This window comes from Equus quagga, chromosome 2, assembly GCF_021613505.1.
Source record: "Equus quagga isolate Etosha38 chromosome 2, UCLA_HA_Equagga_1.0, whole genome shotgun sequence".
Taxonomy (NCBI): domain Eukaryota; kingdom Metazoa; phylum Chordata; class Mammalia; order Perissodactyla; family Equidae; genus Equus; species Equus quagga.
In genome coordinates, this window is record NC_060268.1 from 105,332,818 (window position 1) to 105,359,682 (window position 26,865).

A 26,865-nucleotide genomic window follows, 5' to 3' on the forward strand; every position below is an offset into this window, starting at 1 on the left:
GTCTGTTATAGTGCTGAACTTAGATTTTTCACTAAGTTCAGATAAATGTAGGGATATGTAAGGAAAAAAAACAAAACGTGATCTGTGGGAACTGAATTGTTAATTTCCTGTCAGGTAGTGGAGAAGTGATCCTAAATATCGACAGGCTTCAGGCTTTGAAACGTGTGTACCTTCTGGGGCCAGTCATTTGTTTGATTTTCCAGTATACAGTACTGAATCGCTCTAATGAAGGAAACAGAGTAAAGGCTTGCATCATTACATTTATTTCTCAGGTTCATAAGGATCAACTCTTAGATCTCAGTCTGGATTTATAACGTTGTCAACCTAACAACTAGGCCTCTCCCCACCCCAGTATCCATTCTCTATGGATAATGAATGTCAGAAAGGTCTAGGATATGAATTTTTGCTGCTCTTAGTACCTCAGAACTTTTCTGTAGATTTCCAGATGGTGTTAAACTGGCCGTTTCTTGTAAGGCAGCAGGTAATATGATAGTGGTTATAATTGGTTTTCTGTACAAATACTCCAAGGCATATGGTACTTTAATTTAGTAGACTAAATTAAAATTTAGTAGTAAATCTCTGTAGATGAGCCTGTAAACCAGGATTCACACCTGTTTTTATCCATAATACATTCTTGACTCGTGAATGAAACTTGAAATGGTAATAGATTTATCTCTTCTGTGAACAGAGGGACTCTCCGTTCCCAGTGAGTCAATTTGTGAATAAGATGATTGAATGATGTTCCTAATTAAATTTGGTCTTTTAGAAACAGTCTTTGGTGATAGATTGTCAACACTTTGAGTATACTTTATAATTTTTCTCTTTTCCTTTTTAACTATCTAATTGATTTAATTGACTAGCTTAAGACCAAGAAACATTCCATTGAGACTGAACACTCAACACTTAAGAAACTGAACTTTTATTTTCACTCGGAATTATAAAATGAGAGAATATAATAAAAATATTCAAAACACTGCACAAACAACATTGCTATAAAGACAAAGAAGACAACATTGCCAAAACAAGTGCTGGCTGGCAGGCCACCTGGGAGATGTTGAAAACGTTTCTTCATCAGCATTTTAGGGGTATTCGAAAGCCAAGTGTACAGAAGTCAGGGCAGTCTGTAAGTTGGTGGGTTGAGGGGAAGGAGAAAGTAAAACTTCCTGATGGCTTGCTTTCTTTAAGGAGAGCCGTGGTGGAATGGAATCAACTCTTCTCAAAGGAGTTCTTCAGTGACCCACTAGCTCCTTTGTACTTCTCGCTGACCAAAGAATTTTACCAGCTCATTACATCTCAGCCTTCTCTCCTCTTCCCCATGGCTATTGCATGGCCTCTGAACTGAATAGAGAATAGATAATCTTTAAAATACAAGTGAGATCATCTCTTCCATTTGTAATAGTTTTTTTACTCATGTGGTTTAGAGCAAGGCTGAATGGATTCAGGGAAAGTTACTTTCTTATATTTAAAACTCAGATTTATGTTTAGAACAGTCACTTTTTGTTAGAAAGTTAAAGTGTGGAAGATTATCGTATTCATTTGCTAGGGCTACCGTTAACAAAATACTACAGACTGGGGGCTTAAAACAACAGGAATTTATTTTCTCACAGTTCTAAAGGGAGAAGTCCTAGATCAAGGTGTCAGCAAGTTTGGTTTCTCCTGGCCTCTCTCCTTGATGTAGACGGCCATCTTCTCCCTGTGTCCTCCCTCTGTGTGTGTCTGTCCTAATCTCCTCTTCTATAAGACACCAGTCATATTGGATTAGGGCCCACCCTAAGGACCTCATTTTAACATAATTGCCTTAAAGACCCCATGTCCAAATGTAGTCCCATTCTGAGTCCTGAGGATTGGGACTTTAGTGTATGAATTCTGGGGGGACACAATTCAGTCTGTGACAATTATGTGTCAAAGAGGTCAACTTAAAAGCAGAGAGACCAGGTGGGACGTCATTCAAGAATTCCATGTAAGAAATGAAGAGAAGCTGAACTAAGGCATTGATGGTAGAAATGGAGATGAGATTTGACGTTGAGAGACATTAAGAAGGAAGAATCTGATACAAGACTTTGTAACCGAAGGTGGAAGGATGTGAGAGGGAGGAGGCTGGCATGACTCAGATTTCTCTGATCCAGGAGAAGAAACAGGCTCAGGGAGTAGATGTGAGCTGTGTGATGTCCCTGCTGCCTACGCACCACTGTGCAGCCAGACAACCTGGGTGGGGTCAGCTGTCCTGTTTTCTTCTTCCCCATCCTTCAGTGGCTGCTCACAGCGTGGACCACACCACATATAACTGAACATGCAATTTCTCCCCTCTGAACCTCCACTTAAATGTGTCTTAAAACACTTTTTACCCTCTTATTTTTACACTTAATTCCAAATTCCTATTCTCTTCTTGTTAAGTTCCTCTAGGGCAAAAACTATTGTATTCATCTTTGCCAATTTCTCCAGTATCTAATAGCTGGCCCAGTACATAGTAGTTTGTGCTCAGCAAATTCTAGTTGACAGAATGATTTGTCACTAGGATTGTTATCAACTACTTCTTTGCACATTTTAAGTAAAACTTGATACTTAACACCTGCTTGGTTTTCTTACAGAATGAGAAGACTTTGGGACATTCCATGAGTCATTCAAGTAACATTTCTAAGGTAGAGTGTCACTGAAATATGTTAGTTTTGTAGCTTGGGGTTTTTATATTCTCATACCTTGCATGTGTTTGTACTCTTCTATTTTAAAGACATATAGTTCATGATATACTTCTTTAATCTGCTCTGGGACCCTACAATGAGGTGAATGGCAGTTATGTTTTTCTAGTGAGGCAACACTGAGTGCACGTTGAGGGTGTGACTAATAGGATAAAACCCCGTTTCTTCCAGTAGAAATAATTTACTTTCAGATAAAAAAATCTCAGAAGTCACCAGAGAATCTGTCACCTCAATTAGGAATTTGACTGATGGTAACAGAAAGCCAACTCTGGTGACTTAAATAATTATGGATTTATGTGGTCCTGATGACAAGATGTCTGGAGGGAGGTGGTCCAAGGCTGATGCTCACAGATGTTGCCAGGGCCCCAGGCACTTTCTGTCTTCTCTGTGCCACCTTCCTTAGCACATTGTTATCCTCATGCTTAGCACCTTATGGTCTCAAGGTGGGAGCTAGACCTCTAGGCACCATGGCTGTGGCCTTGGCAGAAATAAGAACGATGAAGGATGGAGGAGTCCATCAGATGAGTGATCCTTTACAACAGGAAGGCAAAAGCTCTCCCAGAATCAGCCCCCCTGCCTGGCTTCCGCTTACATCTCACTGGCCAGAACTGGATTACGGGGCCACCTCCAGCTGGAGGGTGGCTAGAAAAAGGAGAGCTGAGGGAGTGAATTGTCTGTCCAACAGCACCTGATACACCTGTGCTATAGTTACTTGAGTAGCCTGCCAGGAACATGTCAGCTGATGGAGATGACCCAGGAGTCAGCTGACAGTGTCTCACCTGCAGTAAGCTTGTTCCCATCTCTCAGCCCAGACTCTGGGCTCTGGTCAACCACTTGTCCATGCAGGTATGTCCATGCAGGGTCCTTGCAGAGATGGACCTTCTCCACATGTCCATGTCAGCTGGCAAGACACTGACACAGATCCTGACAGGAAGATCTGAACAATATGACAAGACCGTTCTGCTGTCTCAGGCCTCCTAAGTACTCTGAAACAGTCACATTATATACCATTTTAATTTACCAACCACACAGATATTTTCATTCATATCACCCTTTCTTTTTGAACTAAAAGTAGAATCTAGCAAATCCTCTAAGACATTAAATCAGTCTGCTCTTAGGCATGTTTATGATCCAATCATATCATTCTTCCACTTAATTTGGCATAAAAAGAAGAGTTCATAGTGCTCAGTTATAACGTAGAAGGCCGTTTACAGAGTGCTCCTCCGTTCATTCCTGACCTGACCTCCTCCAGACGCTCCCTCAAGCCGTGAGCTTCAGCCACTTCATATAAATGCCTTCTACTGAGTGCTTCCTTCTGTTCCAACCTCCATTTCTTTTATGTTGCTGTCCCTTCAGCCGGGAGTGCCGGAGCTGTAGCACTGTACAGGGGTAGGTCATTGCTGTCTGAGTACAGTGTCCGGGTTTGTGCTGCCATCTTTTGAAGGAGTTGTCCAACATTTAAGCTTCAAGAAAAGTAAGGGGGTGTAGATCCAGGTGGCCTGGCTGGTTGGGTTGAACTCAGTGTGTCGGAAGCATGCAGTGGCTCTCGTTGCTTTGCTCCAGTGGCTGAGGGCAGTTCTGAAGGAGGGTGTTGTCCTGTGTCTCAGATATGTGACTGTTTGTTTATGGTTTTAGTGGGATTTTATTTGGAGGAAAGTTTCCTCCTATAGTTAAATCAAAAGTTTGTAAACCACTGGCTTACAGTGTCTAGAGGAACATTTTATGGGCTTGGCACAGGCCTGGGATGTGGTATTCTGAGTTGCTCTGTGAGGGTTCTGGGGTTAGATGGACAAGGATTTACTAGCCATGTGACTTTGAGGAAGGACACTTCTCTGAGCTTTAATTTCCTGATGAGTAAAATAGGGTAATTATACAGCCTTCAGGGTTGTTGTGAGTCAGGGATGACGTTTGCAAGGAGCCAGGGGGCAGCTCCCTCAGTCAGTCAGTCAGTGGACTCTTAGCAACCTTTGCAGAACCCTGGTGATCTTAGGTCAGGACTTAGGTCAGGATAGTCCTTGATGGTAGCTGTTACTATTTGATTTCTCATCAAAGGCAGAACTGTGTGCTTTAAAATCAATATCACCTAGGGGTGAAAATGAAGAACTCTAGTGAAAACTCTGGTTTCTCCTTCCTTCCTTCTTGCACACTTATCACATGTTCTTTGTGCAGGGCGCTGAGCTAGGCATTGGTGTAAAATGCAGAGCAAAACCGACATGACCACTGATGTGGAGCTTTCCTGAGGGCAGGACTGCAATTTTCTTAGAAAGCAGGTTTAGCTCCACACTTAAACACTCTTAGGAACAGGCGGACTGTGAAGCCTCAAAGCTCTCTGCCTCAGAGCAGGGCCAAGAAGATTTGAGCCTCTTCCATTATGAGAATAGGAGTTCCTGCACGCTTAACTGGGGTCAGAGGAAAATCTCAGGAGTGGCGCGCGTGCCCACATCTCTTCCCAGTGAACCCATCAGCATGAAATTTTGTTGCAAAAATGTGTCCCTCCGTAAGTAGTAAAGTTAGTATAATATGGAGTTGTCAGCCATGAAGCAGTTAAATGGGGCTGGGGGAGGGGGCAGGACTACTATGAAAGCTGTGTTTTTGAGAATGCAGTGCTTTTATTGAGCCTATTGTTTGAAGCCACCCTTAGGCCTGTGGCATGTAAAACTCTATTTTTGGTGTGGCAGACATACTTAAGCAGATGCTTCATACCCTTCAGATCGAAAATACAAAGAAATGTCAGACCACGGGCATGTTTTATGCTACCTGAAATCTCGGTTGTCTCTGTCAGGAGGCTCTTTCTGCTGACTCAGCCTCCAGCTGGTTCAGTACTGCTTTGTGCTCATGTCAGTCGGTCACCCACAGTCTGTGTTATGCTCCTGCTGTTTCCCACTTACTGGTTATGGCTCATGAAGTTAGAGGTTGAGAAGAGGTAAAAAGAAACCTTGGATCTGTCTCATAGTGTTCCATCTAGATTTCATTACAAAATGACGGAGTGCTGCAGTGCTTATTGGAGGCTCTCCGTGTTTCATTTTAGCCTCAGAAACCACGCTCCCTTTCCAGGAAGGAAACAGGCAGTTAGATGGAATGTGCAAGAGGCTGCTAAGCCTGCTGGCTTACCTACTTCACAGTCGGCATCCAGGTGCCATCCTCTTAGAGAAGTTAATAAAGGAAGCATATTGGGACGTTTAAGCCAATTCTGATGACAAAGCCTTCACTCAGTGCTTTGTTTTCATTAATAGTAATGATCATTTATTGAGCCTCCGTAACGGGAGCAAGATTTCAGGAAATTTGTCACCTCTTCCTAATGGTCCATCCTGACCACCTAAGTGGTTGCCTAGTCAGCTTTTCCTGTTTTATTTTCAACAGAGCACTTTTAATTCCCTGAGTTCTTATGAATTTTTTCTGTTGCCCCCTCACCTCACATGTATACTCTATGAGCATAGAGCTGTGGCTTGTTTACCCTGCATCTTCAGAGTCGAGGGTAGAACCGATCTCTGGTGGTGGTCAGGACTTGTTTGTTGCGCAAGTGTTTCCATGGTGTTGTGCTGGACGCCTTACATCCAGCCTGCCGTTCTCCCCATTGTCACAGCTGCCTTCTGGGCCCAGGGCTCCTCAGCTGCTGCAGTAGCCCCCCAAGACTCTGCCTGTATTCTTAGCACCTCCCACGTCCTCCTCCCCCGCGCAGCCAGGTAAAGAGAATCCTAATACGTCTCTTGTTGAGCCTTCACTGGCTTCTCATGGCATTTAGAATAAGATTTGAACTCCCTGCCTGATGTGCCAGATTTAAAATGATCTGGTCCTGGCCACTTGTGACCTCATCCATTTATTAATGATATTGTAGCAGTGTGTAGAAAATGCTTTTTTTTTTTTTTTTAAATAATTTTCTGTTAGGAAAAGACCTGTTTTATTGACTGAGTATCTGGAGAAGCTGTTTGAGGAAGGATGAGACCCAGGGGGGCATCTTGCAGAAGGATGGGCATTTGAGTACGGTTCTCTGTGCAGCTGTGCCCTACCCTTTCGCTTGCTGAGGGCTCCTTGATCATGTGGGCCAGCAGAGCCATCCTGGAGCCGTGTTCCCCAGATGTGAGCCATCTACACCCCACCCTCACCCCATAACTACCTGTGCTGCTGTTTGCTTAATCATTTTCTTTAAACCAACTCTTCATATTAAAGAAATTTGTTTGCAATGAAAATTTTGTATCATTGGATAGTATCTGAAATCACGATTTTGATTTGCTAGTTTGCTGACATGAAATTATAACATAACTTAAAATATTTGTTCTTCAGTATGTTATCTAAACTCTTACTCTGTCATCCACCACTGGTCCTGATACTGCCCTTTGTGGACTGCACTCCGATAGACAAGGGGATTTGGGAGGCTGTGCAGTAGAGAGAAGGGAGGGGTGGAGGTGGGGGTCTATGCTGTAGGAGTGTGATGTACAGCCTCTGGCTGTCAGGTGACCATCACTCCCAGGGTGACTTGGAGCAGGACCTGGTGAGGGGAATGCAGTGAGGTACTGAGCATGACCTCAGGAGGGTAGACTTCAGGTGGTGACAGAGGCTGCTCCTGGAAGGCCTACCACATTAGGGTGAGGCGCAGTGACTTCCTGTCCAGAGGTATTGTACCACCACTGGCCCCCATCTCCAGGCTGTCTCATGCTCAGCATGAGGTATCCTCATCTGTAATGTGGACAAGGAGGCCCAGCGCAGCGTCTATGAGGATTTCAGATGAGTTCAGATCTTGTCCACCACTTAACCGTGTGCCAGACATTGTGCTTTGAATGTTGAACCAAACAAAGGAGAGAGGAGTAAGCAGACTTCCATAAAATACCTACAGACGGAGAGAATTACTATGAAGGTGAAAGACAAGGGGCTGAGGTCAAGAATTACAAGGAAGTGGAGTTAGAGGGGCTACTCGGGGAAGGTGTGGCTGAGGAGGGGATGTTCAAGCAGGATGTAAAAGGAGAGAAGGAGCTGGCCAGGATGGGGTTAAACTGTAGTAGGAAACTGGTTTGTCACCTCCATGGGAAATCCAGTGCTGAGAGAGAAAAGGCAGATATTTGCAGCCTTAGTCACTGGGAGTGATGGCTGTCCCAGCTGCGGGATGGCAGGGTGCCAGGGCGCCTATAAACCGTGGGGCTGCGTTGGCTGGGGCCATGCCAGTAAGGACCACTGTCCCAAAGCCAGAGGAAGATCGGAATTCCCTGAGGAGGCTTGAACTCACTCTGTTGCACTCGAATCTCTTAGATACCAGGAATTGGCCTAGGCGGGGTTCATCATAAGGGCTGGAGCTTCTAGAGCCTCTGCTGCTGCCTCTCAGGGGAGGATTATGTGCAGGAAGGGACAGCACACAGACCTGGTGTTAATTTACCCTGAGGGAAGCATTTTCATTCAACCTTGGGAATCAGACTTGGTCCAGGTGACACAATTTCTTGAGCAAATTCCGGTAAGTGCTCCCTGGCGGCACTTATCCCAGGAAGACGGCAGTGGTAGGCTAGAATCCATCATGAGGCAGGGGTGCCCTCCTCCCTGCAGCCGGCAGGCTCACCAGGCTCCGGTAACTGCTGAAGGCTGTTACCTGGTGGAATATTTTAGAGCTCTGCTTAATTCAGATACCATGAGCGTTCTGTGCCTCTGGGTAATCAAATATTCCTGGGTAGGAGTCAGACTGAACATGTTTCATGAGTACTTAAAATTATTGCTTCTCTGTTTGGCAAGAAAATCTCAATGAATTTGAGCATCCCCTCTCTTAGACCTCTTGAATATTTTCTAATTACTGTTGCCATTAGATAGAAATGAGATACAGCAGAATGTCACACGTCAGATGTAAATACAGGAGGACGGCTTGCTGGCCACACCCTGGTGTGGTTGTCAAGACGAGAGTCTGCTCCTCTCTGTTGCTGAATACAAAGTTGACCAGTGACAGACTTAGGTTACTCAGGCTTTATGGGTAAGTATAAGGCAAAATATGCCTGTCTTAATTTATACCAAAGAAAACAACTATCCTAAAGACAAGATACTTATTTTTATATTACAGAAACAAAGGGGATGAATTGGAGAAGTCGAATGGCGTCAAGTAGTGACAGCCAGCTTCACGCATGTTGCCAACACCATCTAGCCTCACTCTGGGTTCTGATGGCGCGCCATGGGAAATGTTTGGCTGTTTGGCTCCCCTTTTGCAAAGTTTGACTGTATTTTCATATATTTTTTTCTTGTGACTGGTTACAGTTTAGTTTTTGGTTAAAGCTTTATACCAGCAGTTTTCAAAATTTGGTTCTCAGTCTCTCGGAGTGGGAGGCAAAGTTGAAATCAGTTTCATAATAATACTAACACATTATTTGCCTTTTTCACTTGTTCTCTCACAAGTATGCAGTGGAGTTTCCAGGGGCTAAGTGACATACAAGATGACATCTTCTCTCTGACGCTAATGGAATGTGTGCTGGGGGTCTTGTGTTTTGAAATTTTCTAATATAGTGAAGATTCGTTAGTGTAAGCCACATAAACACCAGCTCCTCGGGGGCCTCACTAATTTTTTAGAGTGTAAAGCGGTCCTGAGACCAACAAGTTTGAGAGCCTCTGTTTTAGATGTACTACTAGAGAGACAGTCACTCCAGAGTGTACTTGTTTTGTTCACTCAACAGGTGTTCACTGAACACCTACTGTGTGTCAGGCAGTGTGTCAGGCTAAACGGCAGCAGCTTCTGAGCTAACATGTTTCGGAAACATCTTTTCATAAACCTCGATAAGTGCTATGAAAGAAATGAACAGGGTACAAGGACAGTGAATAATAAGAATGAAAAGCCCTCTTTGAGGAGAAGCTTGAGGAAGGGCCAGTCGTGCTGGGTGGGGTGTGGGAGCGTCCCCAGGAGGAGCAAGAGGGTGTGGAGTGCTGGGTGACCTACGCCATGCGGCCGAGCAGAGAGAGAGGCCGCCTGGTTGGGGCGGTGGGGCCTGCGAAAGGGTTTCAAGCAGGTCTCTGAACCTTATTTTAGATTGTAGGGGGAGGACGTGTGCCTAGTAAGATTCTTGATATCATTTGTCCCCTTCTAACTCGTTTGGCTTTAGAGGAGGAGCCTTAACATTAAGTTTGGGGTCATCCTTCTTGTCTCCCGTGTTCCTGTCAGTTGCATTCTCCTGGGCTTTAGGTTCACCTGTCAGATGAGTAGCCTGGGCAGAAACTTTTCATCCCAAGTTGAGTGGACAGTGATAACTTCTGTTGGAACAGGGCATTTCATAGTGGAGACACCTGCAAGTTTGCCCTGCAGATCATCCAGCAGCAGTTCACATGGTAGCCTGGCTGCACGGTGGAGGCGTTCCTGGAATGGCGTGTGTCGCATTTCTACATCTCCTCTGATTTTATTTGATCCTTGTGGCAGCCCTGTGGATTACTGACCTGATTTTTAAATGATTAAACTCCTCTTCCAAGAGGGTAAGCCCTTGGGAGGTGGGTTGCTTGTGGAGTGGCCCCAGAACACAGAATGAGGACTTTGGAGTCAAAAGCCAGTGCTTTTGCCACCACCCCAGAATTTTCTCAAAGAAAAATCCTTGGAAATGAAAATATTTCGATTATATTTGAAAAGTTAAATATTTAAACTAAGTCTGTAGTAGTAAAGAGTTCTTTTGAGTGGTAAGTAACTCAGAAACAGCCCTTTCACCATGTGATTTTGGTGATTTTGGATCTTTATATGGTTACGCTTGTAGTTTCTGGGAATGTGAAGCCGTCTTTGCTCAGAAGTCATTGCCTTCAATGTAACTTATTGAAAACAAGTTATATTTGCAAGATCATCTATAGTAGCTTAAAGACCTGCTTTGGAAGATAAGCCATGAGAAAGTCTCTTCAGCTGTTGCCTTGCCTCTAGTAGTGCTATGATTAATGCCCCTCATCATGCTGGGGATATATTACTATTCGTGTCATTCTAACTCTCTCTAAAAGGCCACCAAAGAATTCAGTGTTAGTGCTACTTGCTAGGCAATACTATGAGTCATTTATAATGGAAATCATTTTAGAATTCAGTAGTTTTTATTGCATACTCTCCTTCATGAATCCTATATTGTATATATTCTATATTTACTTTTTTAATGGTCACTTTTAATTAATTGCTGTTGTGAAAGCTCGTTCTTGGCACAGCCCTTCATCAAGAGTCAATATATATTTATCAGAGCAGCCACACTGACTTCTCCTCCTTTAATTGTAGCTCATTTTTGAAGTTGAATACAACTGGATGTTTATTTATAGAAATCAGAGTCCCTCATAAGGAAGCATTTGTTTTCACAGAGCAACTTCTGTGCTAAGTGGGAAGTTTGCTGAAATGCAATCTCAGTCTGTACATTGCAGTAACTAAACACCAAGTGAGACCTTGTTTGGCTTTTATGTGAAGTGAGGCCTGCTGAGCTGGCAGTAAGGAGCAGATCACTTTGTCTTGTTTGGGAGTCGCAGGCTGTAGCATTTAGTGACCTCCTGAGCCAGAAGTAAAGGTAAGGTGATCTGGTAAGCAGAATTTCTAAAGTGACCCCCCAGAGATATCCCACCCTAATGCCCAGAGCTTGTGAATATGATGAGATATCGCTCCTATAATCATGTTATATTGCATGAGTGGAATCACATAGCTCTTAAAAGCAGAGAGCTTTCTCTGGCTCGTGGCAGAAGAGGACATGAGAGATTGGAAGCAAGAGTGGGCTCGAATATGGGCAGAGATCGATGGGGAATGCAGGCGGCCCCCGGCTGACAGCTGGCGGGGAAACAGGGCCTCATTGCTAACGCTGCACGGGACTGCACCTGCCGACAACCTGGATGAAGGTGTATTCTTCCCCAGAGGCTCCAGAAAGGAGGGAGGCCCTGAGCAGAGGATCATGCCACACTGTGCATCCGATGACAGATTTGTGTAGTTTTAAGCCACTGAGTTGGTGGTAATTTGTTACACAGCAATAGAAATCTAATACAGGTGGCAGACGCTGTCTGTGTAGAGGAAACACCTTCTTTCTTGGGACCCGTCAGAACCCTTCACTTCTGAAATCTCTGTATTGACAATGTAACCTGTTTTCTTGATTCAACTGCCTTCTTCCTCTACTTATTTTGATGTTTTGTATTTTCTTTGTAGAAATACAGTAGTACAATGACTTTCAAATTACTTTGACCATGATCCTTTGTAAGAAATAGTTTTTACATCAAAACTCAGTTCACTCACACACACAACAGGAAGAAAAAGTTCCCCCCAAAGACTTAATCTTCATTATGTCAGATGCACGCTGACATCTCCTATTTTATTTCTTTTTTTTAAATGTAGGTCATGACCCATTAAATCGATTTCTTTACTGGTGCTCCCAGAGTTGGAAAATCGTTACAGTTGGTTGTGCTTCTGTAGTTTTATTTTACTTCTTAAACTTTCAGTTGCATGCTATTTTAAAAATGGATTTGTGTTTAGGAAATACTTGTTCATGATAAAAGTGGTGTAATGGTTGGGAAGGGTCTCCATGAAAGGTCACTGTCCTTCTCACCCAAGGTCCCTGCTCTCCTTCTGTGTTTCGGAAGAAACAACTGTTAGGACCTGGAAGTGTGTGCCTTTGCATTGATAGTCTCCACGTACCAGCGTGCATAACATGGCTCTCCCTTCTGCCTCTTCCTTCCAAGTACCCGTTACTGGGCATAATGAGCTTTCCCTTCTTTTAGTGACTGCCTGGCCTTCCTTTCTCTTGATGTACCAGTATGGACTCAGTCAGCTCCAAGCCCATTGAGGTCATGCCAGCCCTTTGCCCCCACAAACAATGCTGTACAAACCTGTTTGTGTATATGTGTGAGGATGAATTCCTAAAAGAAGAATTGCCGGGACGTGTATGTGCATTTATAATTCTGAGGGAAATTGCCAAATTGTCGTCTATGGGCGTTTACAGTTTGCTTTCCCACCAGCAATTTGTAAGCGTGCCTGCTTCCCCAAGCTTTTGCCAACACAGGTATTATTTGATTTCTTTTTAAAAAAATGTTTTTTTTTGTTGATAATAACAGTACATCTTGTGGTTTTAATTTGTATTTCTCATTGTGAGAGAGGTTAAGCATCTTTTCATGTTTTAAGAGCCATCTGTACTTTCGTTCTTGTTTTTTCCTTCCTCACTGATTCAATATACTATAATTTGAGCTCAGTGGTAAACATCAGCCGTACTTGCATCTTGCCCTCTTTCCAGTCCTTCCTCAGATTCCTCCTGGCTTAAAAGCAAGTGAACCCAACCAGACCATTTCTTGTGGGCCTATACCTGTTGATGTAAATCAGATGGGCAAATTTTGTTAGGAAACGAAATATTTTAAAAGTAGCTTTGCTGGTAGATGAAAAGAAGGCCCAGTGGACGTAAGCAACAGAGAGAAGGAGTAAGTGGTTGAGCAGACGGTTGGGAAGTAACTAGTGGACGGAGCAAGGGAAGGAAGTGAAACAGAAAGCAAGCCGGGAAGGTACAGCTGGTGTCCTGCAGTGAGAAAGTCCCTCCGATGGAAAATGGAAAATTGGTAAGCGCCTGAGAAATCTGCTTGATGCGTCTGTTGTTATGTTACCCTTCCAACAGCAGTAAGTTCTCTCAAAAGGAAACAAAAAAGGGTGAATGCCAACTTCTCCCAAGGATATATGAAAAGTGTGCTTTTCCTTATATGTTTTCAGCAGCCTTGATAAAATCATTTAAAACAATGAATCTGATAGGAAAGGCAACCACTAAGTGATTTGAGTGCAGCAAACAAATTGTCTCAAAGTGTGTGTCATTCCTAAGAAATGGGAGCAGCTGGGATTTAGGCCCAGACAGAATCCAGAGGTTTATTTGGCATAATTGTTTACAACATCTCACGAAGAGGGGATTTTTAGGAAAATTCTTTTGGAGTGAGATTGCTTTACATTCCTTTTCATGACTGGAAAGTCTCTTGTTTGAGAACCAACAAAGAGCTTCAGAAACAGAGGGCTTAAGATCTCTGGATACATTTGAATTTTCTCGTTATGAACATTTACACCTTTTATCGGTGACAGTCCTCTGTGGTCTGACCCATGTGGAGGGAGAGGGTGTTCTCCGGAGTTCTGTGTGGCACAGAGTCTCCTTTTCCCTTGAAGCTAGTACTGCCCCACGGCCTTCCACGTGCCACCTGCTCTCAGGAAGAGTGGGAGAGCTGTCCACTGCTCCAAGCCTCTGAGAGGGGCCTGCCGGCCCCTTGACTTACCTTGACTTCCCCAGCTGGATCCTGGAACTGTATTTGAAGCTATTCACTTCATTCTGCCTTTGCTGCTGTTGATCGGGCCACTCCTAAGTCCTGTACATGTGGACTGGTTCTGAACTTCAGAACGTGTAGTCGTCTTTACCTGGTAACAGAAGGACCCTCTTATGGGAGCTGTGATGGCCACATGAATCTTACTCATTTTCTCACGCTTATTGGAAAGGGATCAGGCAGGATAAGGCATTCATTGGTTTGTATTTATCTAAAACAAGAATAAGTAGATTTTAAAAATTTCCTTGAAACCTTATGATCTAAGAAGAGAGACTTTTTATCTGTTTTGGGGAGGCTTCTTGAGGCTTGGACATTACCTGCTGAGAGTGTCTCGTGATGTTTTTTGTGAGATTGGACAGGATGAAATGAAAGCAGGAACGTAGATAGAGGATGCTGAGAGTGTTCCTGTTTCCTAAATAAACAGAGAGCTGGGGCTTGGGACTGATGCTGCTGTCTCACAGACTCGATGCTCTGCTGCAAGTACAGACACGGCTGTGTGTGAGCTCCCCATGATACACCTGACACAGGGAATCCTGGGGACGTGGTCACGCTCCTGTCGTGTGTATGGACAGTCTGGCTGCTTCCTCCATGTAGTCTTTTTCTGCTCTGAGGCTCTGCCCTCCTATGTCTGAGCAATCCCCCATTACAGGCATAGGATAATGTCTTCGTTACCCCAGACTTCCCTGTTTGACATGGATTACTTCAAGTTCAAGGAGTGAGAGGCTATTTGTCTTGATTTCAGCTTCCCATCTGAAACCTCCCTCCTCCCAGGACACTGATCCTGAGAGGGCCTCATTCTCCTCCCATAGGGTTTGCCTTCCCTTTAGAATACAGGAAAGTGTGCATGGTTTCAGGAGGATCATGTCCTTACAAAGACAACAGGGAGGGAGATGACTGGGTAACTCCCCGTCTCCTGGATGAGCAGTGTACTCTTCTGTGCCTCGTGTGGGGAGGGAGTTCCTTCTCCACCTCAGTCCAAGCAACCAAACTTGACCCAGCAACATACAGGGAGGAGAGCTGACCTCCTAGCTCAAAGACAGGACAAGAATGTAAATATAACTGGACATTCCTGTCCTCCTTCCCTCTGGGGCCTCCTTGGGGAGGCATGGTGACAGCTCTCTCTTCTCTACAATACACCATGACCAGCTTGTGGTCTTCATGATACGTTTCTGGCCTTGCCTACAGATGCTGAACAGAGCTGGTCACCTTCAGAAGTAAAAGAAGGGAGAAGAAGTTCAAGAAGTCTTTTTGTCTCAGAGTGGGGGTAGGACCGAATATCAGAGAACAGGCAGATTGTAGGAGTTTGGAACCTTAGTGTGGCGACCCTCAGCCTTCTTCCCTGTAGTGATAAACAGGAAAAGCCCTGTGTGCTCATCTCGGGAGTCGAGACAGCAGAACACTAGCCAGGCTGGGGCAGAGGAGCCCCCAGGGGTGGAACGTGTGATGGCCACCCAGACGGAAGGCACTTATGCAATGGGAAGGTAACAGCATAACATCCATGTGGGTCCCGAGACCCCTCTCAGTTTGAGGAAAAATCGTGACGAAGTAGTGACAGGTCATTTTGGGGATGTCATTTTCGTGTCTCCAAATGAATTAAACTTTAGATTCTTAAGAACTTTGACCAGTAATGCTTTCAAAGAAAAGAATGTATTCATAGGCACATTCAGTTAGGAAATAAACATGCCTTCTTTGGTGACTCAGAAGATGTGGTAACTGAGTAATGCAGCATGATTTTAGTATACACATGTGACATCAGAACACGTAACCTATTGGATCAGGTTTCTTGAGGCTGAGTTGAATTTAAAATAATGTTTAATCCCTTTGCTGGGGAGCAGGAAGAGCAGTCCCATGAACACCTCAATCAGACTACCATCCCTGGCTCTCTCCAGGCTGGTGCATTTGCTGGAGAGGGAAGACAGGGAGAGTTTCTGAACAGTGGTGCCACCTGTCCTAGTGGCTGACCCATGTCAGGGTCCTGTAGCTGGAGTAGCAGGATGAGAGTACACCCCTGGGAGTGGCACTTAGCAAGAGTGGGCTAGGTCTCAGCCGAGGAGTTGTGGACCAGAGTGGGGCTTCCCTGAATCGGGGAAAAGGACTAAGGGCCACTTGAGTGGGCCTGGGGAAGGGGGGGAGGTGATGCAAGCTTGCTTTTGATAACAGACTCATAGCACTGTTGTCATGTGGCTGTTTAGGTTGCATGGAGCAGGTGCTCACTCAGGCTAACTGTCCTAAGGAGGTGAGAACACGTTTATATGAAAAGGCATGGGGCCATGAGGGCCATGGAAACTCAGGAATCTGAGCCTTGATAAGGCTTAGCAAGGGTCCCGCAGAGGCTGGAGTGGGAGGCTGGGGGACCCTCTAGTGGTGATTTTGCATCCTAAGCTCAGCTATACTCACTCTTCCTGTTTCTCTCTGTCCTCTTCTCTTCCCACTTGGTGCTTCCTCACCCTTCTAGGTCTTTTCTCTAATTTTGGCTAGTTCACGACCCCTCAGAGCCCCCACTCTATCTCATGACCTCTTGCTATACTTTTCTTTCAAATTTACAGTGTCTTGATTGTTTTCTTAATTCATAATCCCAAGATTAGAACTCGTGGGAGCATTCTGTGCTCAGCCCCCTCCTGGGCCTGGGTAGCTATGGATTGGCCGCCCTGTGGTCAGGTAGGCCTCCCCTTTGTATGAAGAGCTCTGGCAAGGTAGCGAAGTTTCATGGACCAGCGTGAGGCTGTGAGTAGGAGGGTGCTCTTACCTTCTGCCAGCCTTGATTAGGCTCATCCCAGGGAGCAGGTTAAAGAGTGCTGGCCAGTGCTGCCAGGGATGGTACCTCACCTTTCTTTTGTATTTGCATACACCTTGTAAGTCCTTGGTTTCTTGACTTATGTATGAACTAGTCCAATTTAGATGCTTAGGGAATAAATGACCACTCAATCTGCAGATTGGTGGTGCTGTTCCAGAGTCTCAAATCTTTCTTGGCTACACTTCTACCCCAGGTAAGAAGAATGTCATCTGATTTGTCTTTACCTGCTGTCACTCAGTGAGCAATAGGAAATAGCAGACATTCTTAGATTCTCTACCCATTGCCACTCAGAAGGAGGTGCTGTTCATGGTCCCCTTGACTCTTTCCTGAAAACTGATCGGATGTGTGTCATTGCAGGCTGGAGGTCCTCCACTGGCGTCAGCTCCAGGGTCCACCTTCCCTCGCACTTCTGTCACGCCATCCAGTCAGGACATCTGCAGGTAATACTCTGCTTCAGATGCTACGATGGGTCACGTGCATCCCAGAAATAGGCATTAGTGTCTGTAGGTTCTCCGTTTCCCATTTGCTTGGTCAATATGCCTCTACTCTAAACAGTTGACCCAGTTTTCTGTGCTGTTTGCTCACCCAGTTACCACACGAGTCTCATCTCTTCACTTCGATGTCTATTCTCTTGTAAAATTGTTTTTACTTTCTGTGCTTTTATTCCACTGTTCTCTGCATGCAGTTCCAGTGCAGTGTTTTCTGAGTGTTGTCACCACAGTCCCATGCAGTCTGCTGTTGTCTTGAAAGCTCCTCAATGCCAGAGTTCTCTGACACAAGGGCTCACTGTGACAGTTCTCTGTAAAGACACATTGCAGGCATCAAAGAGAAATTCCTGTGGTTCAGAATGGGTCCAGGTGTCAAAGCCTGCTAAAAATACCAAAGCCAGAAGAACACTAAAGTTCTCAAAATCTCTAAACGATATGGGTGAGAAGGCCCAGGATACTTTGGGAAGTTTTGACTATGTGGAAAGAACTTGCTCTGAAGGGAAACTGATACTCCCCCAGGATCTGTGTCTCAGAATTAACAGGTTCCATCCTAAAGAAAAAAGAACACTGAGTTGCAAACCTCTTGGCAATTCCAAACATTCTTGTGTTTCATCCCTTTCTGCCAATCATTCAACGGCCTCAGAGGTGGAAGCTGGTAAGGGGGGCATGCACGTCCCGCTTTTGGAAGAGAAGGCAGATGGCGAGGCCATGTCCAGAAGCCGGCGACTGCTCCGGTACTTGTTCTCACTCTCGCACGGCTCAAGTGCCAGCAGCCTGCAGAGGTTCCACGAGCTGGAGAGTTGTGCCACCCACCTGCACACCACCAAGTCCTCCAGCGGGCTGGCAGGGAGCGTGGGCATCTGCTCCGACGAAATGGGAGATGACGATGTCTTTGAGGACAGCACATCTGCAAAACTGAAGAGCAAGGTCCTGCGGGCACCCCTCTGCTCAGTGGAGAAGGACAGTGACCTGGATTGCCCTTCTCCCCTCTCTGAAAAATGCCCCCCCATTTCTCCTGTGTCCGCGTCAGGGGATGCCTGCAGGTTGGTTTGCCAAGAACCACCATTCTGGCCATCTCTGCATCCCACCTCCATGGCCTCATCTTGCTTTAATATGTGAAGTTTCAGGAAAATGAAGTAATAGGCAGTTGTAGACAATTACGGGTTAATAGTTTTCTCCAGACGAAGGGAGTATTGGTAATCATTTGAAAATCAATTTTTATGACATGGGTCTCAAGTTAGTTTCACAAATGATAAAGAGGAAGAAGCTACACATATTAAAGGCCAAGCTGACTCTTCTCAACTAAGAATAAGTAGACTTTGCATAAAGAAATTGGAAGAAAGAAAATAGTATCTCCAGTTTTCTAGCTTGATGGTCTAGATATTAAGCATTGGCTGCCCCCCTTGGCCTCATTTCCACCCCTTGCTCCACCTGTAACACAATGTGCATGGGGAGAGGCTGTACTTCAGCAGCTCCTTCCTGCCTTCTTTTTAACTTGGATCCAGCCACCTCTACCCACATCCGAACTCCACTTCCCACCTTCACTTTACCGTATGTAGCATCCTTGTCTCGCCTCCAAAATCTTTCCGAATTCTGTTTTTGTCTGTGTCTTCCCCCTTCCAACCCTTTCCCCAGTTGCCCCTCCTCAGGCCAGCTGTTACTCCTAACAGTTGGCTCAGAAACCCCTCTCGCAGAAGCGAACAGCTGAGAACCCGGCCAGGGCCCGAGCCCAGCTCCTGTCAGCCAGTGTGCGTACCTCCTCTCCAGCTGCTGGAAAGACCTTTCTGTTTCTCAGAAGCCCATTCAGTTCCTTGAGGTTTGCAGCTGTATCCTCTTGCATGCACCCTTAGAAATAATGATTTAGAATTCTCACTTATTGCTGTGAGTGGTCCTGACAAAAGAAATGAAATTGCAGCACCTTATAATGGTTTTTTAGGCCCAGGAGAGTGCTGTGATTTTTCTGTTCACCCTCTGAGAGAGGACGGAAACGTGTAGTTGTGGTGTGTGACGGTGAGCTCAGGGATTGTAGCCAGAAAGCAAATTTCGTCATCATCTTAAGTCACTGGTATTTTTGGAAGGTAGAATGCCAGTTTTGTTTTACACAGAATGTTTTCCTCTAATAATTTTAACATCTTAAGTTCTGGAAGATGCTTTCATGTTGCCTTAAATTCGTCTATCACTGAAGTTTTTAAGTTTTACCAAAAATGACTGCTTTGTCATTTCTTATATCATTTTTTCTTCTCTGATGCCAAATGCCATCCAGACTTTCCATGTCGGTGCGGTAAGCTAGACATTTTTAGTTTGTAGTAATTGTTCTCATTTGTGTTTGTATGTTTTTGTGCTTGTAGTCACTTCTGTGATGTCTGTTTCTGCAAGTTTTCTTTGGGGAGATTGACCTTCCACTGAAGCGTCATCTTCCCTGCCACTTGGCCCTCCTCGTAACGGCTGGCTTTCCTCCTGCTGTAGGATCTGTCACTGTGAAGGAGATGACGAGAGCCCTTTGATCACCCCCTGCCACTGCACGGGGAGCCTGCACTTCGTGCACCAGTCTTGCCTGCAGCAGTGGATCAAGAGCTCCGACACGCGCTGCTGCGAGCTGTGCAAGTACGAGTTCATCATGGAGACCAAGCTGAAGCCCCTGAGGAAAGTACGTGTGGGGACACCCCAGAAGTGCTTCCACCCCGCCGAGAGGAGGGCCCCTGTGGGAGTTCGTGTGCTGGGCTGGACGCAGCCGTGGCGTGCCTGTGCTCAGCTCTTTAAGAAGTGGGGGCTGGTGCATGCGCTCCTGTCCTAGGGCTTACTGGTTCTGGTACTGATTTCCAGGTCCCTCCTCCCAGGAAGAAGCTCTTTCTGACCATTCAGTCGTAATGTTTTCTTCCTCCTTCAAGCTAGACTGCTTGCTTGTCTGTCAGTCACTCAGCCCTTGACCACAGACTGTTTTGTGACACCTTAATCCGCATACTCTATACATATTAACTGTTCATGTCTTGCCTCTGATTAGGACTGTGTATGAGAGATTAGTCTCTCTCTGCAGCACAAAGCACAGTATAATGTAGTAAATTTATTTGTGTATACCTGTGATAAGTGTTTGCTGGATGGGAGGGTGAGGGGTGCATGGGAAAAGAAAGGAACACAGGCATTGGGGAAAACAGAGCTGTAATCAGTCCCCATGTCATCGCTCCTGAGGGCAGCCTCGTCCTGCACGCACCTCTCTTGTAAACAATGACTGTTTGTGTACTATCTCCCTCCCTGTGCCCAGCAGAGAAGGCTTTGTTTGGAAGAATAAGGCTTGTTCTTATCTGAAGACTTTAATATGTCAGTTGCAGGGGGAATCTCATAATCAGAGAAGAGCACATGACAGTGCTGATTACATGCTAACTTACATGGCAGTAGAGCACGTGGGACATTCAGAGGAGTACCCAGTGTGGGCTGGCGCACTGGGGAAGTAGTGTGGTGGGAGCATCATAAGATGTCTGGGTGTTGAAGCAGTTCTTGCAGGGTCAATAGGATGTGGAGGTGAAGTGAAAGGAGTTGAGAGAGGTTAGATTGTCTAGTCTCAAGAAAAGCATACACCAAAAAGGTGAGGGTGAGCATTTCAGGAGAGTGTGAAAGGCTTGAACTGAGGTGTCTTAGGAAATAGCAGGAAATCAGGGAGCAGGGGAGCATTTTAGGAAGGAAGCCAAATGAAGATACTGCATCAAACCATAGCAGAAAGCAATCTTATGTTAGAGAAGGCAGGCGCAAACTACTTAAAAAGTGTTTTGCCCCATAAAAGACATAATTTATTCAGTACCTACTCTCTCTCAAGCAAGTCTCTCAAGCAAGTCTTATTGCATTTTGACCAATATAGATAACCCATGAGGCTCTGCTTTCAGCTTATCCTGCACAGAACCATCTGGAAAGAGACTGTGACTAGGGCTGGCAGAGGATATGCAGAGTGTTTACACTTTGTTCTTTTTCTCTACCTTTATGTGTTTTCTTCTGATTCCGAAACTGGTAATGAAAAAGAAAATCTGGCTATTTGGAGTAAATTATTGAGCTCCTAGAGGAGATGGGACTGGCAGAGACTGCTTGTACCAGGAACTCTTAGCATCGATTTCAAGCTGTTGCTGCCAAAGTAGCAGAGGACCAAAGAGTGAGCACCTTCTGCCATTGCCTTCACGACGCAGTGTGACCCATCTGCTAGTGTGTCATGGCGTCATCAACCCTTTTTTGCCCCTTACCCACGCCAGTCAGCAAGTCAGGGAAATTTAAAATGTGCCACCCGGGTCTTGGGCCAACATGCTGTTTTCATCGGGACTGAAACCACAGAATCCTTTATCAAGCCATTTGGTGTCTGCTTGCAAGAATAAGCAGACAAGGGGATTGCTGGTGGTGGCTCTTAGCTCATCTCAGTCCCAGCTTCTTTTCATTGCATAGAAAGTTGGCTGTAGACAGAATGCCAGTGCCTGGTACCTGGTTGAAGCCAAGTGGTTTAAAGAGAACAACTTTGGGTATTTGGGTAAATTCATCTAGGGAAAAGGAGAGGGGAGGAAAGCCAATCTTACTCATCTACAATGCTCTCACCCAATTGGAGCCCTTTACGTCTGTGGGCCTGCGCCTCATGCTCTGTGTGTTGTCTTTCCAGTGGGAGAACTTGCAGATGACGGGCAGCGAGCGCAGGAAGATCATGTGCTCAGTGATATTTCATGTCATCGCTATCGTCTGTGTGGTCTGGTCTTTGTACGTGCTCATTGACCGCACCGTTGAGGAGATCAAGCAGGGACATGCAACAGGTATGTGCTCAGAGTGAAAGCAAGCTCAGCAGAGGGCCTAGGATTGGAACAATATTCCAGATTGATTTGCAAGTCAGACCTCAACGGTCTGGGTTTCTGGAGGCAGGCATCAATTATGAGGCACCAAGCATCCTTTTTGGATGTTTCTCTTGCCGTGGGTGTTTTTAAAACCCAGAAGAGATGAAACCATGGAGAGTGAGGCCCTCCACAGACTCCCTCCTGGAAGAGCAGGATGAGAGGAGGCAGACAGCCCCTTCTGCCCCACCTGTGACGAAGCAAGATGCGATGTGTTAAGAATCACTGGTTATGGGAAGTTCAGAAGTTGCGTTTTATTTAGTTCACATTGTAAATAAGATCTGCTGATAGGCTAACCAAGTGTTTCCCTTCCAGGAATCCTAGAGTGGCCCTTTTGGACTAAATTGGTAGTGGTGGCCATCGGCTTCACTGGCGGACTTCTTTTTATGTATGTTCAGTGCAAAGTGTACGTGCAATTATGGAAGAGACTCAAGGCTTATAACAGAGTAATCTATGTTCAAAACTGTCCAGACACAAGCAAAAAGAGTACTTTTGAAAAATCTGCACTAACAGAGCCCAACTTTGAAAATAAAGATGGACGTAGAATCTGTCATTCCGACACAAGCTCTTCTTGCACAGAACCTGAAGACACTGGAGCGGAAATCATTCACATCTGATTGTGTGGGGGTGTAGTTTGCCTGGACATCCACGAACAGCTGAAGGAAATTGTTTACTGCCAACTGTTGTACCTTTTCTTCTGTCCTTTAATAGCATAGACCGGGCAGGTGACTATTTTTAATGGCTTCTCTTTTTCTAAACCCTCCTTAGTGAGTCTCCTGGAGAGTCCTCACGTCGGCTGTGCACAGCGAGGTTCCACTTCTGTAGCACGTCCATGGGAAGGGAAGGTGGAGGACCCCGTGACGCTGTGCTGGGGAGCTGGCTGGGTTCTGGCCTGTGGTCTTGAGCAGCATGAGAGAATAAAATGCCAAACCTGAGGGGAGAGCAGCAGCAGGTGGCACCCAGAGCCTGAGGCGCCACCTCTGCCAGTTGGCAGAGGCCCCACCTTGGAGCGGAGTGCTTGGGAGCCTGGAGTCACGATGAGGCGATTTCCCTCCTCAGTAAGGACTGCCCAGGGGATGAGCTCTCTCTGCTGAGGCCAATGCTACCACTGACAGGTCTCTGAGCGGACAGGGGCTGTGGTGCTCTGTGCATGGTGGCAAGTGATTCACTAAGCAAACAGCACTTTACAAAAAGAGAATCTTTATTTTGTGATATGTGTGTCCAGTGGGATCCACACTTCAAAGAACGTCTCATTTTCAAACCTTCCCTTTGTGACCATTATCTCTTTTACATTGTAATAGATCTAAAGCCTTTTTGCCTTACATAGTCTGAGAAACGTGACATCCACCCTGTGTCCATAAAAGGGACTTGTCCAAAAGTGGGACAAACAGATGTGAGGCTTTTTCATAACATTTCCTGGGAGTTAATGGATGCTAAATGGCAAGTTAAGCATAATTCCTGTGGTTTCGAGCCTGTTTTATGGGAAGTCTTTATGTCATAGGCCCACTCTCAAAGTTTCTTTTTTGTCAACACTGCAAAAGAAGGGTTTATGAGATCTAAATGAAACGAGAGGAAATGAGTAATTAGAACAAAATTGAATATTTAAGACCTGTTCCTTTACAGACCCGCCTCTCCAGTGTGCTGGCTTCACGCCGAGAGGGAGTGTGCACTGCGGGGCTCCTGGGCGCCTGCACCTCGGCCAGCTTCTGCGCCTGGGAGAGCCTGTGCATCACTGCCCAGGGCAGAGGCAGACAGGCTGGCTCAGGGACGAGGGCCCGGAGTGAGCAGCGAACTGCCATGGGCCACTGTGTCACTGCCCCCAGCCACACCCCGACCCGTTTGTCGCCTTAACTGGATTGAACAGAAAGGATCCTTTAAAAGGGGCCCCTGGCCCTGCTCTCAGTCTGTTCTGTCATCAGGGATTATCTCCTGTACCATTTTTCATAAAACAAACAAAACCAAAATCACCACCATCAAATGGCCTTTGTCCCTTTAAAAAGTCTGCTTAAAATTCTATTTTTAAAAACCAGTTTCATCGCGCCAGGCAAATAAGAGTCTCCTGCAGGAGAACAGGCCCGAGGGCCTGCAGTGTGACAGGAGGACACCCCGAGCCTCCTCTCAGGCCGCTCGAGTCCTCAGAGCCGCCTCTGGGGAGTGAGGGCCCTGAGGGTCCTGCCCTCGGGCCTGGGCCTCAGGTGCTTCATCCGCCCTGAGAAGAGGAGGAAGTGGACACAAGATGGGTCCTTTGCCTTCCCCTGTGGAAGGCCTGTGGTTTGTTTTGAAAGCCAGGAGGAGGCTGCAGGTCCCCAAGCTCGCGGGGAGGGCATGTGCTCACGGGCTTTGCCCAGCCATCTCTTCCTGCCCAGGGTCTGGCTCATCGGAATCACTGTCCTGTCTAAGGAACTGCTCGGCTGTGACCTTCCTCCAGCCACAGCCGACCCCTGAAAATAGGTCAGCCTGCCCTCTCTCTGTCTCTCAGCCACATCCAGCCTGTGCCTGTGTTCTCTGTGCCCCAAAGTGCGATTACCCACGCCCCTTCTCAGCCTGAGGACACCAGGCAGCTAGACTGTCCACTCAGGAGAGCCAAATCAGAAAAGGGTTGTCCTTGCCAGCCACTAACAGCAGGTGAGCGGTCAAGTAAAGACTGGGAGAGATTTTTAAGTGGTTCCTTTCCCCCAGTGGAACCCTTTACGCTGAACTTGAAAAGCACCGAGAGGTCCCGTAGAGAGGAAAGCGTGCTTAGGTAGGGGTGGCGCCTGGGCAGTCCCGGTGTGGCTGGCACGTCCTCTGGCAAAGGTGCCTTTCCCCATGACTGTTGTGTTGCTCCCACGCCCGGCCATATTCTCCTGGGAAGCCCTCTCTGCCTGTCAGGAAGGCCTGACCCCATCTCGTCACCTCCAGCCGAGCTCCTTAAAAGCCTTCTGCCTGTGGACAGTCTGTCCCGTGTCCTTCTTTCTTTTCCTAGAATGGCACACAGCTGCCCCCTTGCCTTTCTCTTTTCTTGCAGGTTCTAGTTGAGCACATCTGACCCCATTCTTGGTCCCAGCTCCAACCTCTATCCTCCAGGGACTGACAGTGAGGCATGAAAGCCTAGCAGGGTCGTGCTGTGCTGCCATCTAGTGGGAGCAGCGGGTCTGCCAGGTGTCCCTGTAGTCTGTCAGCTTGCCCTCCAGCTTCTTTTGGGGGTTGATTATTCCTCGGGTTTTCTTCAGTTTGCACCTGGCTCCAGCGGGAGGATGGGCACTTGGCTGAGCCATACGGGTACGTGGGATGAGCTCGTCCGTCTCAGGGCCAGGAGCGCTGGTAGTTGTGGGCCAGGCAAGCGGGAGGGGGAAGCAGCCTCGGGTGTCGCCAGCCAGCCCTCTCTGATTTGGCCTTTACTCCCCCAAAAGTTACAGTACCATTCAAGGGCTTCTGACTTTGGCTGCCAGCAGTAATTTGTTTTTTTGTCCAAGTTTAAGATTTTTCTGGAAACCATAAAAGGCCTCTTCCTACTCCAGGCCTCTAATGTCTCTTCCTTTTTTGCTTCAATCTACTCTTTCCAATCTTATGGGTCTAGTTCCCAAACCTACCGCTGTGCCCTCCGTGGCTATGGACATGCAGGCCCCAGGCGGTTGGGCCACTGCCAGAGCCTCAGGTAATGCCGCAGGGTTGGAGCTGCTCCTGCGGCCTGGTGGGGCACAGGGTGGACGAGGACGGGCCAGCAGGGCGAGGCCCGCAGTGCTGTGAATTGGGCCCTGGTGCAAATACACTTTGAAATACTTTCCCTTTTGGATCTGATTTGAAATATGCAGCTTCTGTCTCCAGCCCAAGGAAAGACCGGAACAGAGGTAAATAAAAGCATTTATCTTTGTTTGGGAAGGAATTAAGTTGTGCGGCTCATCACCTACTTAGATGCAATGTTTATAGAAAGTTGATTGTTAATAAAAACCAAATTTACACTGGCATGTGTGGGGTAGTTTCTAAAAGGCACTTCACATTTGAAGTTTTTCTTAGGAAGTTTCTAGTTACCTAAATGTCTAGTTTTGTATCCTTTTGTGTATGCTCACTGTTTCTCAGTATTACCACTTGAATAATTCTCTGTACAGGGGGGTCGTTTGCGCTATACCTGGGGTGTCTACTTGCAGCAATAAAGCATTTCTTTAAAAAGGAGCTTTGCCATGCAAGTGTTTTCCTGCAGGAGGCTGCGGCGTGGGCGCACGCTCCGCAGTCCTGATCCCTTTCCGAGTTCTTCTGGCCTGCGTGTTAGGGAGGAAAATCATCCCATCTCTGGAGGTGTCTCTTCCTCAGTCTGTCCCTGCAAGGGAGGGTGGCCCCCCCAGTCACTGGTGGTTGGTGGAGAGGGAGGGTTGTGGAGGGCGTGTGGGCGCGGCAGTGAAAACCGAAGCAGTTCACAGATGCGCTTATTTCAACCATCCGGGCTCTACTTGGACTCACTGACCTGAGAGGAGCCAGACTGAAGTTCAGGGTGTGAATGGCAACATGACTGTTGGAATAGTCGACTGCTTAACTAACCTTATCCATTTACCGAACCACAGCCCAGCTGAGGGGAGAACCAGGGAGGACCAGCAGGATTGCTGCCCATGGTTTAGCCCAGCTGCATCTCCTGGCTCCTGACTGGGCTTCCCTGAGTAATGGCAGTGCCACTGACCCTCCAGTCTCAAGACTGCGTACGACTACAGCACTGTGAGTGCTGAGGGCGGGCACATGGCCTTACCTGTGCACCAGGTGGAGGGAGGGAGGCCGGGATTCCCGGGGACATGCTGTGCCCTTGGTGAGCCAGGAGAATTCGTCCACAAGTTAAGGGCACCACG

At 46.5% G+C, this 26,865-nt stretch overlaps 1 protein-coding gene across 1 annotated transcript in view; it reads left to right on the forward strand.

The window, feature by feature from the left end:
• The window catches only part of MARCHF8 (membrane associated ring-CH-type finger 8), a 113,196-nt gene extending 86,993 nt beyond the window's left edge, over positions 1 to 26,203 (forward strand). The window contains exons 3-8 of the mRNA XM_046653665.1: positions 2,589 to 2,639; positions 17,071 to 17,153; positions 17,399 to 18,244; positions 19,668 to 19,848; positions 21,829 to 21,976; positions 22,367 to 26,203. Coding sequence (XP_046509621.1) covers positions 2,589 to 2,639; positions 17,071 to 17,153; positions 17,399 to 18,244; positions 19,668 to 19,848; positions 21,829 to 21,976; positions 22,367 to 22,668 — 1,611 coding nt within the window. The 3' untranslated portion in view covers positions 22,669 to 26,203. The remainder of the gene's footprint in view (positions 1 to 2,588; positions 2,640 to 17,070; positions 17,154 to 17,398; positions 18,245 to 19,667; positions 19,849 to 21,828; positions 21,977 to 22,366) is intronic.
• Positions 26,204 to 26,865: the final 662 nt, after the last annotated feature.